The sequence below is a fragment of the Colobus angolensis genome, unplaced genomic scaffold, assembly GCF_000951035.1.
Source record: "Colobus angolensis palliatus isolate OR3802 unplaced genomic scaffold, Cang.pa_1.0 Scaffold19, whole genome shotgun sequence".
NCBI lineage: Eukaryota > Metazoa > Chordata > Mammalia > Primates > Cercopithecidae > Colobus > Colobus angolensis.
The window spans coordinates 14,468,489-14,484,979 of record NW_012115043.1 but is presented as its reverse complement, the minus strand read 5'-3'; the positions used below and the strand labels follow the sequence as shown (position 1 = coordinate 14,484,979).

General features: G+C 40.4%; 1 protein-coding gene across 6 annotated transcripts in view; it reads left to right on the top strand.

Moving 5' to 3' along the window:
- The window catches only part of TCF12 (transcription factor 12), a 389,423-nt gene extending 377,316 nt beyond the window's left edge, over positions 1–12,107 (top strand). For all 6 annotated transcript variants that reach the window (XM_011940522.1, XM_011940525.1, XM_011940527.1 and 3 more), the window contains 2 exons: positions 5,383–5,536; positions 9,748–12,107. In XM_011940522.1, the coding sequence (XP_011795912.1) occupies positions 5,383–5,525 (143 nt within the window). In that variant the 3' untranslated portion in view covers positions 5,526–5,536; positions 9,748–12,107. The remainder of the gene's footprint in view (positions 1–5,382; positions 5,537–9,747) is intronic.
- The last annotated feature ends 4,384 nt before the right edge of the window (positions 12,108–16,491 follow it).

Here is a 16,491-nt window from a genome sequence, read left to right as displayed (position 1 = left end):
TGCCTACCTCAGCCTCTCAAAGTGCTGAGATCACATACGTGAGCCACTACACCCGGCCGGTTTCAACCTAGAATTCTATACGTTGCCAGGCAATCAAAGGTGAAAACAGAATGAAACTATTCCACATAAGCTGGGTGTGTGCCTGTAGTCCTGGCTACTTGGGATGTTGAGTCAGGAGAACCACTTGAGCCCAGGAATTTGAGGCTGAAGCGAGCTATGGTCATGCTGCTACACTCCAGCCTGGGTGACAGTGCCAAGTCCACCCTGTCTCTAAATAAAAATTAAGTTGGCAGCCGGGCGCAGTGGCCCACACCTGTAATCCCAGCACTTTGGGAGGCTGAGGCGGGCAGATCACGAGGTCAAGAGATCGAGACCATCCTTGGCAACATGGTGAAACCCCGTCTCTACTGAAAATACAAAAATTAGCTGGGTATGCTGGTGCACACAAGAAGTCCCAGCTACTAGGGAGGCTGAGGCAGGAGAATCGCTTGAACCCGGGAGGCAGAGGTTGCAATGAACCAAGATTGTGCCACTGCACTCCAGCCTGGTGACAGAGCGAGACTTCGTCTCAAAAAAAAAAAAAGAAAAATTGAGTTGGCTGGGCACAGTGGCTTATGCCTATAATCCCAGCACATGGGAGGCCAAGGCAGGAGGATCGCTTGAGCCTAGGAGATGGCTTGAGACCAGCCTGAGCAACATAATTAGGCCCCATCTCTTAAAAATTTTTAAAAATTAGCTGGGCATGGTGGCTCACATCTGTAGTACCAGCTACTTGGGAGGCTGAGATGGGAGGATCACTTGAGCCCTAGAAGATTGAGGCTGCAGTGAGCTATGATTGTAGGACCACACTCCAGTCTGGGCAGCAGAGTGAGAACCTATCCCAAAGAAGAAAAAAAAAAAGATATTTCAGATATGCAAATTCTTTAAAAATTTACCTTCCTCGTACATTCTTTTAAAAAATAGAGACAGGGTCTCACTGTGTTGCCCAGGGTGGTCTCAAACTCCTGGCACAAACGGTCCTCCCACCTCAGCCTTCCAGGTAGCTGAAACTGCAGGCATTAGCCACCACACCTGGCTCGTGTATATTTTTTCAGAAAGCATCTGGAACATATACTTTAGCCAAATAAGTGCATAATCAACAAAGACAAATGCTATAGAATCCAGGAAACAAAAGATTTAACATAGAAAAACAGCAAAAAGACAAAGAGCTACTGGGCCTAGAGAGCAACTAATCCATTGAAAATTGAATATTATTAGCGGCAGAAGAAAGGTTGCCAAGGAAAGAAAATGGAATTAATTGATAATACGATGTGTTCAAGATTAGGAAAATATATTGATAGGCATTTGTTAGATCTCTTGGAGCATTCAGTGGTGGGGTTGGGGAGATGGAATTTGCATTACTAACAAATGAAAAAACAAGTAACTAACTATAGGAAAAATAAACAGTTATATGAGCAAGGGAGCAATTACTGTAAAAAAAAAGTTTTCCTTCCTTTTTTTTTTCCAAGTTAAGGTCAGATGGGCAATGTGCTGAGGTCATAACAAATTTGAGAGGGTGGCACATCTCACACACACTTGTGAACACCCAATCATCATGCTCACGAACTACAAAAGGATCAAATCTTTCCTCCCTCCCTCCTTCCCTCTCTTTCCCTCCCTCCCTTTCTCTTCCTCCCTCTCTCTCCCTCCCTGTCTCTCCCTCTGTCCCTCCCCCTCTCTCTCTCTGACCCTCCCCCTCCCTCCCTCCATCTCTCTCTCTTTTTCTTTCTTTCTTTTTTCTTTTTCTTTTTCTTTTTCTTTCTCTCCTTTCTTTTTGTCTTATGCTTTCTTTCTGCCTTTGTTTCTTTCTTTTTCATTCTTTCCTTCCTTCCTTTTTTTTTCTTTCTCCTTTCCTTTCTTTTCTTTTCTTGTCTTGTATTTTCTTTTCTTTCCTTTCCTTTTCTTTCTTCCTCGGGGTTTTGCTCTCTTGCCCAAGCTAGAGTGCAGTGGCACAATCATGACTCACTGTAGTCTCAACCTCCCAGACTCAAGTGATGCTCCTACCTCAACCCCCTAAGTAGCTGGGACTACAGGTGGGTACCAGCACGCCTGGCTAATTTTTAAATTTTTGTAGAGACAGGGTCTCACTATCTTGCCCAGGCTACTGTAAAATTCTTACCTCGGCAGCTATCTCCATGTAGTCGTAATAACATAAATATTTTCCTAGTCATAATAATGTCAGAAGTGACTAGTGAGCCAAAAGTTTTGCTATAAACATGTTGCAAAGTTAATGTTATAAGAGAGTCAAGTCCTCAGCTACATAAGAAGTCAATAGATTGAATTCCCCTAATTGAAATTTTGGAAGACATATTTCTCATGCCCTGCAGGTCATGAGAAGTACCAGATCTTTCTGGCTACTTAACACACGTTTGCCGTGGTCTTCTGTCTCACACCAAGAGGTATGAAAGAGTAGCCTTAGCTTTTCTTGAATCAAAGTTGTTTATTTACTTCACATTTCCTAGAGTCTGCCATAGTATTGTTCTTCCTGCCAGAAGTGTTCTTTGTCTGTCTGACTCTAGGAATCTGGAAAATCTTGCCTAATTTACTGAGTTTTTGGTGCTGGTCCTTCCCAGCATTTCTCATCATGTCTCCTAGATGCTGGTGTGATAGAGTCACTGTTAGCTAAGAGCAATTTTCCATTATAAAGAGAAATGTGAGCCTTTTTTCAGTTGGAAAATTTTCACATCTCACATTCTCCTCTTTAAGTTTTACATACTAATTTATACCCTCTTCTCAGTCTCTGGGGTCGTTATATGAGACTTTAACCTCCACAGTCTCTCTTTTATTTTTTTTTTTGGAGACAGAGTTTCGCTCTTCTTGTCACCCAGGCTGGAGTGCAATGGCGCGATCTCGGCTCACTGCAGCCTCTGTCTCCCTAGTTCAAGTGATTCTCCTGCCTCAGCGTCCCGAGTAGCTGAGATTATAGGCACTTGCCACCATGCCCGGCTAATTTTTTGTGTTTTTAGTAGAGACCATGCAGGCTGGTCTCAAACTCCTGACCTCAGGTGATCTGTCTGTTTTGGCCTCCCAAAGTGCTGGGATTACAGGCATGAGCCACCGCACCCGGCCCATAGTCTCTTATAAAAAACAAACTGATGAAGGACAAACTCTTATTTGTTAGAGATGCACAACTACTTATTAAGAAAGTAGCTCTTAATGTTTTTTACATAATGATGAACATGGTATTTTCCCCTACTAGTTATCCTGATACATTAACTAAGAGTATATCTTTCTTTCTTCATTAATTTATCCTTCTTATAGTTGTATAGGCTGTATGTCTTTCCGTAAATACAAGGGCTTAGAACATTAGAACTCTAAAATGAAATTTTATTAATATGATCACTGGTAGTCAGGAGTCAGCTAAGTTTACTGTAATGAAGTTTTGTTTACTTTTTAAAAACTTCAATGTGAGCTATCAATGTTGATTGAAATATATACATTCAAATTCACTCTTACCTTACTTTAAAAAGAAAGCTGGCACAGTGGCACTTGCTGGTAGTCCCAGCTTTTTGACAGGCTGAGGTGGGAAGATCCTTTCAGCCCAAGAGTTGAAGGCAAGCCTGGGCAACGTAGTGAGACCCTATCTCTGCAAAAATGGTCGGGGGTGGGGTGGGGACATGGAAAAAGGAGAGCTGTAATAATGATACATCGGCTATGCCCTCATTTCAAGAAAATCTCACATAAAATATTATAACTTCTAAAAAGTACTATTTTCATTCCATACTAATTACAAATGATCCCTTTATATTATATTCATTAGGGCATTTTAATCCATTTATAAAAATATGTGGAGCAACTTTTAACCTATACTGTATGTTATAATCAAATAATCAAATAAAAAGCTATATCAAAAGCTATGGATATCTTGGGCTTAAAACTCATTTTTTAAAAAATCCAACAGGAATAGTAGTGTGTAAGTAGATTTTGATCCAGTGGGTCTTTGATCTGATGGATTTTCTTTCCCTTTGTTTCTCACAATAGCACCCTATTTCTTATTTTTCTTTTTTTTTTTTTTTTTGAGACAATCCAGGCTGGAGTGCAGTGGCGCAATCACTGCACCCTTGACAACTCTTGGGCTCAAGTGATCCTTGTACCTCTCAGCTTATTCTTTAACCTCTTTTGAAAATGCCCATGTCACAGATCCCATGCGGTCTTCTTTGTTATCTTTTATAAGAAGCAGCAGAGTTTTTTACCACCCTTTTAATAACACCTCCAGCAATAGAAAGACCAACTCAGTCATCTCGTTTCACATATATATCAAAGTAGAAAAGTAACATGTGCACCAGCTATCTGTCCCTCTCCCTTGAACTGGCACATTTCCTATAGAAGAGGGGTCCCCAACCCCTGGGCCCTGGACCAGTACCAGTCGCCTGTTAGGAACTGGACTGGCTGCACAGCAGGAGGTGAGCAGAGAGCAATCCAGCGAAGCTTCATCTGTATTTACAGACACTCCCCATCATTTGCATCTCCACCTCCTGTCAGATGAGCAGCAGCATTAGATTCTCATAGGAGCGTGAACCCTATTGTGAACTGCATATGCAAGGTATCTGGGATCTAGGTTGCCTGCTCCTTATGAGAGTTTAATGCCTGATGATCTGTCCTTCTGTCCCATTACCCCCAGCTGGGGCCATCTCATTTCAGGAAAACAAGCTCAGGGCTGCCACTGACTCTATATTATGGTGACTTGTATAATTATTTCATTTTGTATTACAATGTAATAATAATAGAAATACAGTGCACAGTAAATGTAATGTGCTTAAGTCATTGTGAAACCATCCCGCTCCCTTCCCCCCGTACCCAATTCATGGAAAAATTGTCTTTCACGAAACCAGTTCCTGGTGCCAGAAACATTGGGGATCACTGCTTTAGAGGAATAACTGAGGATATCTCTTACTTTATCCTTTTCTGAACTGGTAACTTTTAGATAAAGCACAGATGTCTCTTTCTAAGTACAAGATGTCGGCATTCATGTCAATTCAGTGTACCGTGTCTTAGCAGGACATTGAAGAGACTCAGTAGCCTAATAACAAGAGCATTTGCCAAAATGTTTGAGTGAAGAGTAGCATTTTGATTTAAATCCAATCAAACCCTAGAAGACTAAATCATGAGCAAAAAAAGAAAACACAAAATGGTCACTTAGAAGTATAAATCTGGAGGCTCAGTTCAATGCTGAGGTTTTGTGTGAGCACATTGTTTCTTCTATGTGATGATACTTAGTATGGGAACGAAGTTACACAGAGATTGATAATCCCCATAGAAAGAAAATAACAGCAATTTGTTCAGCTTGAGACCTAATTTATAACTTCAAACCATAGTGATAAAAATTCTTTCCTCCTGTTTTAGAGAGGAACCTTAACCCCAAAGCAGCCTGCCTTAAGAGAAGGGAAGAAGAAAAAGTTTCTGCCGTATCGGCAGAGCCGCCAACCACACTGCCAGGAACCCATCCTGGGCTTAGTGAAACTACCAACCCTATGGGTCATATGTAAACATCAGCCAGGTAAGTACAGGTTTGAAAAGAAACAACAAGGAAATAACCTTAAGACTCATCTTAAACTGGGTTAGAATCTTTGAACAGAATTCTGTAGTGAGCAGTGGCCATTGTAAAGGTCACATGTAATTTGAAATACAACAGTTTGTCTTTCTTTTACATTATCAGACTTAAACAGCCAGTGTCATTTTATGCCAAATTACCATTTTCTTCAAAGTGTGACAGTACCTTGTGACTTTGGTTCTTCTGTTCTGAATCGTCATGTTTACTCTCTTACATGAGTATCTTCCTGATCCAAGAAGAAATAATAAAGTGACTCAGCCATCAGAAAACACTCTTGCTACCACTCATGTTCTTCATTTCTTTATTCAGAAATGCTTGACTATATCATCAACCAGTTTTCTGCTAATTATCTAGCTCTTTGTCATGAAGCCTTTATATATAAAAAAGTTATTACTTCTATTTGGATCAATAATGCAAGTTTATGATATGATGCTTCCTCCCCACTTGCAAGCACATCAGTTAACACCTTCTAGAATCTATTAATGAATTTGAAGTTATTATATATGGTAGAGCCAGAATGCCCTTCTCTCTGGTGGAATTTTACTTGTTCAAGGACTATTCTTTATATCTTCCTCTTCATGGACTAAACACAATTCAGTTTCTTGTGATTTTTTTTTTTTTTCCTCAAGACGGAGTCTTGCTTTGTCGCCCAGGCTGGAGTGCAGTGGCACAATCTTGGCTCACTGCAGCCTCTGCCTCCCAGATTCCAGCAATTCTCCTGCCTCAGCATCCCAAATAGACTAGCTGGGATTACAGGTGTGCACCACCATGCCCGGCTAATTTTTGTATTTTTAGTAGAGATGAGGTTTCACCATGTTGGCCAGGCTGGTCTCGAACTCCTGACCTCAGGTGATCCATGCACCTCAGCCTCCCAAAGAGCTAGGATTACAGGCGTGAGCCACCTCACCCGGCTGGTAACTTCACTTTTATAACCTGCCTTCAGCAGTATGTAGTTTTTTCCCCAATTTTATCAACAGATTAAAAGTAGTAAGTAAAGGCAGATGAGTGTGGGGTGTGGAACAGAAAAAAATATCAAGTGCAGTTTCATTTGGTCAGTTTTGTGGCTCTCTAATTTTGAACTGAAAGTCTGAAATTTGATAGAATATTTGATAGATAAACTACAAATATAACTAACTCACCTTTTCCTGAGGGATTTAGTTCCTACCAGCACTATATATAGAGGGTCAAATGAGACCACATACAGGGTCAAACCAGACCACACAGAAGATTTCATTTAGGGTAAAAGAAAGGAAGAGTTAAGGCAGTTATTTCATAAGTCAATTATAACTGTAACATTAGCACACTGGAGAAAACCTCAAACTCTACCTCCCCCACAAAAAGTAGCCAGCAGTCTAAGAGATTGCATATGTCAGAGACTTTAGGCAAGAGCTAGTTTACAGATCCTCTAAAACCTAAATCATTGTTTCATACTCTGCAGAAAATATAGACTACTATGAAACAATAAATATTTTTGTTCCAAAAATAAACCTTGAATTTTTTTGTTTGTTTGGGATTTTTGTTGTTGTTGGTTTTGTTGTTGTTTGTTTGTTTTGAGATGGAGTTTCACTCTGTCACCTGAGCTGGAGTGCAATGGCGTGATCATCTCAGCTCACTGCAACTCTCGCCTCCTGGGTTTGAGCAGTTCTTCCACCTCAGCCTCCTGAGTAGCTGGGATTACAGACATACACCACCACACCCAGCTAATTTTTTTGTATTTTTAGTAGAGACAGGGTTTCACCAGATTGCCCAGCCTGGTCTCAAACTCCTGACCTCAAGCGATCCGCCCGCTTCGGCTTCCCAAAGTGCTGGGATTACAGGCTTGAGCCACTGAGCCCAGCTAAAAAATTAACTTTGAAGTTTTAAAATAAAACCATGCCACTATTTATCAGTGCAAAAGAGACTTTCTAAATTGATAGATTATTTCAAAGAAGAGTGATGGGAGAGGTAACTTCTTAAGCTCAGGTCCCAGATAACCACCAAGCTGTGAAAAAGAGCACTGGTCATTCTGCCCTAACACTTCTCTTGGAGCCTATGTCTTATTTTTCTTGTCTCGCTCTAGTTAGTTCTACCCATTTCCTCTTGTTTTCTTCCCAGTCTCTCTCTTACTCCTTCAACTTTGTCTTCTCATTCTCATCTCTCGTTTCCTTCTGTTTACTTCCTGTGCTTTTACTACTTCTGTATTTCATACTGCTTTCATAGCTCTACCCTTATCTCTTTATAAAGTGGAAATTTTCTCACTTAGGTTAAAATTAAACTTTGGGCATTCCCACCTATCAAAAAAGGATCAAGAATTCTTTTAAGTTTAAAGAGGCATCAAGATATGAGACGTGTGGCTCAAGCCTGTAATCCCTGCACTTTGGGAGGCCGAGGCGGGCGGATCACGAGGTCAGGAGATCGAGACCATCCTGGCTAACCTGGTGAAACCCCGTCTCTACTAAAAAAATACAAAAAACTAGCCGGGCAAGGTGGCAAGCGCCTGTAGTCCCAGCTACTCGGGAGGCTGAGGCAGGAGAATGGCGTAAACCCGGGAGGCGGAGCTTGCAGTGAGCCGAGATCCGGCCACTGCACTCCAGCCTGGGCTACAGAGCGAGACTCCGTCTCAAAAAAAAAAAAAAAAAAACATATGAGACATGTAGTGAATGCACTTTGTTCCGTAGGTTGTATAGGCTAGTGTTTGTCATCTTAGAATATGTGCTGAGGTTGCTAATTTCATAAACATAGTTATCTAGTTTCATGAATTGGATAGCAGATTAAAAGCAGCAAGAGACAGGGCAGCAGGAAAAATGCTACTAGAATCAAAATAGCTAAGACATGACCACAGAATGACTGGTTATAAACATACAAAAATTTGCTATCATGTAATATAGGCCAAATAGCTTTGAATATCTTAGTTTTCCATCCCTAAGAGCATCACTGTATACCTAAACAGTACTGTGGTTATTGTTTAATAAGGAAGTAAAAGTTATGATTCTATTTTAAACTATTTTATTAAAAATTTAGTTAATTTTTAATTAAATAGATATATCTTATATATTTACATATATATTTACATATATATATGTTTCATTTGGTCATTTTTGTGGCTATCTCATTTTGAACTGAAAGTCTGGAATTTGATAGAAAAACTACAAATATTAGTAACTCACCTTTTCCTGAGGAATTTAGTTCCTACCACCACTACATATATAGGGTCAAACCAGACCACACAGAAGATTTCATTTAGGGTAAAAGACAGGAAGAGTTAAGGTTGCTAATTTCATAAAGATAGTTACCTGGTTTCATGAATTGGATAACAGATTAAAAGCAGCAAGAGACAGGGCAGATGTATATTATATACATCTATATAATTATATATATATAAAATAGATTTACAGAGTTACTATATATATTATATTGGGAACATAAGTATGTATAGAATTTGTACTAATAGAGTAAAATGTTGTTAATAAATATTGAGTAAACATTTATTGAGGACCTACTATGTGCCAGGAACTGGGACCAATATGAAAATGAATGCAAAGTGGCCTCTGACCTCAAGTGCTCTCAGTTCAGATGAAATAAATGTAAACTATTAACACAGTGTGGTTGAGTGGAGGCAGCAGCAAATTGAGGGCTTTACTGTTGTCTCACTACTGAGGAATGAATGAGTAGCACCTCAGAGCTCAGTTATTGCCAACTTGAGTGTTGTTAAAATGAAGGTTTGCATCATTGCTGTATCTGTTTTATACTCCTATAGTTTGTGGTTCTGTAATCACATGATCTCCTTTAAAAATCTTACCATATAATCAGGTGTGGTGGTGCACACCTGTAGTCCCAGCTACTCAGAGACTGAGGTGGGAGGATCACTTGAGCCCAGGAGTTTAAGGCCATATTGAACCATGATCATGGCACTGCACTCCAGCCTGGGTGATATAGCAAGACACTGTCTGAAAACAAACAAACAAAAAACCTTACCATACACATCAAGTAAAACCATTTCATTATACCTGAAAAGGAAGAAGTTCATTAAGTCACTTAGCAGACTACAAATTTAGTGCAGACATGGATATAGATGAGGAATACCAGCTTGTTTTGTTGGTGGGAGGGGGAAGGTGTTTTATTTTTAATAATTATGTACTAACTGGTATTGTCCTCTCCCTTGGCTGTCCCTGCCACAGTTCCAGAGTTATCAGTAGGCTAGATAGAAGGTGACCTCTCCTCATAAGGACTTGGACAACTCAGATTATCTGAAGACACAGACCTGACAGGAGGGAGAAGAAAAAACAAAACACTTGAAGCAAGAAACTCAAATGTAATCCTACGATCAAAGCAACTGGTCAACACTTCCATCAGAAGTGAAGATAGGAAGCTCATCAGATAGAACATCAGCCCATGAGATGTTTGCAACAAATCATTTTGTTGCAAGCAGTGTGTCGCTTCTGCACAATCAGAGACTGTCTCGATCTCTCCACTCACTGTGGAAGTTGCCTTGTGCCTAAACTGAATTGACAAATGCATTGTAACTACAAATTTTATTTATTGTTATGAAACTGTAAGGTCTACATATAAAGGGAAAAAGTTAATGTGGAAAGCTGATCTACACTCAGCTGATGCCAGCATACATTAAAGCGGTTCACGTGCAGAGAACAAAGCAGTGACAACCATTGGCCCTTAGCATTCCCGGCATACCTATTAGTGTCTTAAAAAGGAAGGGAAAAGTCTTTTGTTGCCCTCTCCTATCCTTTTGCCATATGAATAGTGTTTTCCGTGAAATAGGAAAATATCACTTGGAATAGCATTTCTCTTGCTCTCATTTTTTGATTTATTTTTATTTTCTCTTTGTGGGTGTTATATTTGATTTCTAAATCTGAATAGTTTATGGTCACAGTCCAGCCTCCTCCGTGCAGCCCTGTGTGCTTTGCACATTTACCTTACAGTGGTAAGCAGAGACCATCTGTGACCATAGCCTAGCTAGGATTTTAAAAGGGGAAATTTTGTTCTCTAGGTTTTCCCCCAAATAAACATTGCTTTATTTCTAATAATAACCAAGACTTTTCAAGCTTCTAGATCTCATAGGAAAGCTTGTAACAGCAAAATTGTAAATTACAAGGGAAGAATCTACTTTTTAGAAATTGCTTTGTTTTCCAAGCAGTAAGTACTACATACAGTACTTGTAAAGTGTTAGCTGTAAGTAAGCACAAAATACATTTAAAACACAAAGACGATTTTTTCAGGCTGTGATTATGGTGAACATAACAAAACCCAGTAGTCACCAAGGCAGGTAGTGTGATAAATGAACACACCACTCTGAGGCTAATTACCTAATGGAATACAAGAGCAATGGTCACCCGTGTTTCCTTATCCTAGGCTTTATTTCTCTGTCATTTGGATGGCTAGTCAATGGGGAAGAATTCGGTGGGTGACTTAATCAACTGCAAACCATCTGCCCTTGTCCCAAAATGATGAGCCAGATTAGCATTAAACCAGTATTTGTCAGTCCATCTTAATACTGTTCATTAAGGCACTCTCTGTCTCTAATCCTTAGGAGTTGTTTTCAAAGACATAATCACTTTGAACTTCCATGAAACCTGTCTTCCACCACAACAACCCTGGGAGAGAAAAACATGCTAAACGAGGTATCTTGGCTTAATAATTCCTTATAGCCAACATCAACAGTGGCAATCAGCACACAGAGGAAAGGACCCAAATCACTATGTAGCTTAAAGATTTCTGTTAATTTGAAAGAACAAAAACAGGACAGAACTTCTGGTACTCTAATCAGGATGATTCCTAACAAGTCATTCATTTGTGAATTTAGTGGACTTTTTGGTTACTTTAATTTGCATATATTCTCCAGTTACATCAGACTCTGTCTGTGGCCTTGTTCTTCATTTCAGTGTTAATCAGCTAAACAGAAGTTGTTGCTTATGATGTGTGAGTGAACATATGCCACTGCCTGGCCTTTTTTTCTTCAGAGCTTGTTGTCTTTTTCGCTATATTAGACTTTGCAGTATGCCCAGAAGCTTTCCTTCATAAAATAGAAAGAAAAAACATTTGGCTTATTTTTCACTGTAGCTAGTCTTTTATACAATAATCTTGTAAGAAAATTTCTTGAATTCTAAATATTACTCTTTCTAGATTTTTGAAATCAAAAAGTTTTCAGTAAAAAGTTTCTTACTTTATTTTATTATATTAGGTAGTAAAAATGTAGGGTTATTTACCATAACCTGTTCATTAATATCAGAAATTTACAATAGCATTTTAAGACCATAGTAGGATTCTAGCATACCGTGTAGTACCTATGGAGTATTGTAAGAGCTAATTGTTGGAGATGAATTGCTTCTCATCTTGTTCTCCAGTTTCCATTGTTGGTTTATTGCAGATTTGTATCCTGTGTCAAATTCAAGGTATTATTGATAAACCTTTTCAACCAGCAGCAAGAAGTTCAAATTTTTTTCTGTCACTGTAACAGAAAACACAATATGTATATAACATTTATGTAGCAATAAATGTGCCATCTTTTTTTTAACACAGTAAACTAGTGAGTTTTTTACATTTCTCTTTCTCAAATAATGTTATTTTGTTTTCTTTTCTCCATCTCATTCATCCCAGAAACACTCACACTGCTTTTCCTAACTGCATTATTTGCATTATCTGGGAAACCCTTCAGGACAGAATCAGGGTTGTGGAGCTGAGTTGGCAATCTGGTCTAGAGCTTCTCCAGCTTGTGCTTTTCTCCTCTTGCCCTCACTACTGATAGTGGCCTTTTACCCTTTTCCTAAAGATTGACCAAACAGCAATTAGTAGCTATAGAAAATCTACTCATTTGTAGATCTAGAGAAAAATGAAGAAGATGGAAAAAGACTCAAATGAGGCTTTTTAAGTTATTCTTCAAAGCACTTTTCACATTTCCCATACCCTTTCTCACAAAAAAAGTGTGTCATAATTAGGTAATGGTGGTATTTATTGTTTAAAAGTTAAAAGATTAAAAGTTTGCTTTTATCCCAGTTTTTAACTACAAAAAAAGCATAGTGATTGTCCATGAGGACTTCATGCCAAGCAAGAACTTCAAACAAACTGGACAATCTTTTTTTGACAGTGAATGACTTTTTGTAGGACCTGTGCATGCGAAACCCATGGTGATTGTCACATCCTCTTGGGGCTAGCAGAGTGCTTCTCTTGGTGAATTATGAAATCCACTGTTCACACTGGGTGCCTAACAGAACATTTTGTTTCTTGTGGGATTTAGTGAAAACTGTTAAACTTGTTAAGTTGATTTTATACAAAAGGATAGAAATCTCTAAGAAGAAAATGTATAATCTTAAGAGCTGAAATGAAATATAGAGACCATCTAGTAAACAACCTCATTAATAGATCTGTGAAAACTGAGACTCAGATTGTATGTCTCTAAGAACACATAATCAGGAACAGTTCAAGACACTTACAACTTTCCCTACAAAACCTCCCTGCCTTTACTTTCTCTTTCTAGATTTCTAGGCCAATTCTACTCAGTGTCTTCATTTTCTTCCATATTTGTTTTATTTCATGTTTCTCTCCTATAGTTCATGTTTTCTTTCTCCTTGGAAACTTAAACACGTGTGTGTGTGTGTGTGTGTGTGTGTGTGTGTGTGTGTGTGTGACTTTACAGAATTTGGCATTAAATAGTCCTCGATTCAGATCTGAGCTCAACATCTGATTAACTTCATTTTCTTATCTGAAAAATGGAGATAACATATTAGAATTGTGTAAGTATTGAATGAAACGATGTATGGAAAGCTCTTACGGTTCTTGTCACATAATAAGTACTTAATAAATGATAAATATTTTTAAATAAATAATATTATAACCAACTCCCAGGATGATTCCTCTTCAGCCATCCTGTCAGAGGCAAATGGTAAAATAAACCCCCAGAAGATGTCAACCCATCTTTGTAGGAGTCTACATTCTTTTGCAGCCATCCAATGAAATACTGCATTTCTTTTCAGTGCCCTCCCATGGCTACATTTTTTTTTTTTTTTTTCCTAGACCCTCACATTTCAAGAGTGAGTCTGGTGGGCATGGTGGGTCACGCCTGTAATCCCAACAATTTGGAAGGCCAAGGCGGGCCGATCACTTGAGGTCAGGAGTTCATGACCAGCCTGGCCAACATGGTAAAACCCCATCTCTACTAAAAGAACAAAACTTAGCCAGCCATAGTGGCAGGTGCCTGTAATTCAAGCTTCTCGGGAGGCTGAGGCAGGAGAATCACTTGAACCCGGGAGGTGGAGGTTTCAGTGAGCTGAGGTCATGCCATTGCACCACAGCCAGGAGAACAAGAGCAAAACTGTCTCAAAAAAAAAAAAAAAAGAGTGAGCCAGTAGGCTTTACCCAGTCACACTGTGTGGGTGGACACCTGTATCAGTTTGGGTTCTTAAGAAGCAGATGCCAAGAGGAAGTTAGAAGGGCAAAGGATTGCCGGACGTGGTGGCTGAAGCCTGTAATCCCAGCACTTTGGGAGGCCAAGACGGGCGGATCACGAGGTCAGGAGATCGAGACCATCCTGGCTAACACGGTGAAACCCCGTCTCTACTAAAAAATACAAAAAAAACTAGCCGGGTGAAGTGGCGGGTGCCTGTAGTCCCAGCTACTTGGGAGGCTGAGGCAGGAGAATGGCGTAAACCCGGGAGGCAGAGCTTGCAGTGAGCTGAGATCTGGCCACTGCACTCCAGCCCAGGCGACAGAGCGAGACTCTGTCTCAAAAAAAAAAAGAAGGGCAAAGGATTTATTAGGAGATGTACCTGTGAAAAAGCGGTGAGGAATCAAAAGTATGGCCTTCAGTCCATGCTGCAGGTTTGACATTAAAAGAAGGGCATGTAAGGAAGGAGGGTTAGGCAGGGAGAGCCTCAGGCTGCCTGCAGTTCTGAGGAAGGCCTGAGCAGCCCAGTGGGGGTGTTCTGGCACAAAGATTGCCGACGAAGGAGGCTTGTGTTGGGCAGGAATGGCAAAGTAGTATCAGTGTCCCTGTTTTGGTCGGTCATTGACTGGGATTTACCTGAGGATACTGAGGCCTCAGTTTGAACACTGCAGCAAAAGCGCTGCAGCCAGAAGCTGACAGCTAACCACTCTTTCCCAACAGGTTATCTTTGAAAGGAGACCTCAGGTGCACCTCATGGCTTCCACAGCACCTCATCTTCTTCCTGCAAAAGAGCAAAATAAAACCAAAGGGTCTTCTGAAGTCACTGAGACAATAGCTGATCTCATTGGGCCAATGAGTCTTCTAAAAATTGCAGTTCCTTCTCCTTTGGCATTCCACAGTCAAGTAAACCTACATGTATTATCTGGAAGAATGAATCCCATTCCTCCTCCATCTTCTTTTGCTCTGGTGTGTAATCTGGATACTAGCCCCTAAAGTTACTGTGTTTAGCAACTTCATTTCTCCATGTCTGTTGGGGGCTGGTTTCACGATCCCCTAAGGATAGCAAAATCTCCGGATGCTCATGGCCTTTATATAAAAGGGCACAATATTTGCATATAATCTACACACATCCCTCCACATACTTCAAATCATCTCTAGATTACTCATAGTACCTAATGCACTGTAAATCCTATGTAAATCATTATTATGCTGTATTGGTTTTTCGTCTGCATTATTTTCAGTATTACATTGTTTTGTTCTGAAAACAGGGTCTTGCTCTGTCACCCAGGCTGAAGTGCAGTGGTATGATCCTAGCTCGATGTAACCTCAAACTCCTGGGCTCAAGTGATCCTCCTGCCTTGGCCTCCCAGAGTTCTGGGATTACAGGTGTGAGCCACCATGCCCAGCCTGTAGTGGTGGTGGTGGTGGTGGTGGTGTTTGAGACAGGGTCGTACATTATTGCCAAAGCTGGAGTACAGTGGCACATACATGGCTCAACCTCCTTGGCTCAAACAATCCTCCTGCCTCAGCCTCTAGAGTAGCTGGGACCGTAAGAGGGCACCCCCGTGCCTAACAATTTTTTTATTTTTTGTAGAGATAGAATCTCCCCATGTTGACCAGGCTGAGCTTAAACTTATGGACTCAACCTATCCTCCCGCCTTGGCCTCCTAAAGTGCTGGGATTATAGATGACTCTGCCTGGCCCCTTGTTAATTTATAATTAGTTTCCCCCCCCCAATATTTTTGATCTATGGTTTCTTGAATCTGGATATGGGACCTGCACCAGATAAGAAAGGCCAGCTGTATTCTGGTGTTCTTCACAGGACAAGTGACAGTCCCTGCTTGCTGGGCCAGTGGATTCTCCACGCGTCTTTGTGGCCACCTGGTTTAGGAAGCTCACAATGTCCTCATCATTTGGAGGTGTTTCCCTGTGAGTGCCCTCAGCCCTAGGCTTTCTTACGTGTGCCTGTACTGGAGCATGTACATGGGAGTAGAAATATCTTTCCTATGTTTGTTACCTTTCTTTAGTTATTGCCAGAAGACAGCCTGGAGGGGTTTTCTGTTCTCTGTGACATAGACCTTCAATCCTTTCCCCAGACTGTCATGTGGTGCCACTGCTGCCTTCTGCCAGGGGCTCCTTTCTCACTCTTGAGGGTCAGTGTTCCACTACGCTGGGTCCCCAGGGTCTCTGAGCCATTTTGTCTTTGGGTTTGGTGAGCACCATATGCAAGATTTCCAAGTCTTTCAAAGCTTGTGAAAATGTTTGCAATCTGAAAAATTATTACGGTGCCAAAAGAAAAAAAAATGCAAAATGAAATTAATTTCAAAAACAGTTACAAAAGTCAGACAAAACTGTTATAGCAAAACTAAATTGCTATTTAATGTGGAACTTGAGCTTATTTTAATGTATTTGATCTTATTAAATTTGGTATAGGCCGGGCGCGGTGGCTCAAGCCTGTAATCCCAGCACTTTGGGAGGCCGAGATGGGCGGATCACGAGGTCAGGAGATCGAGACTATCCTGGCTAA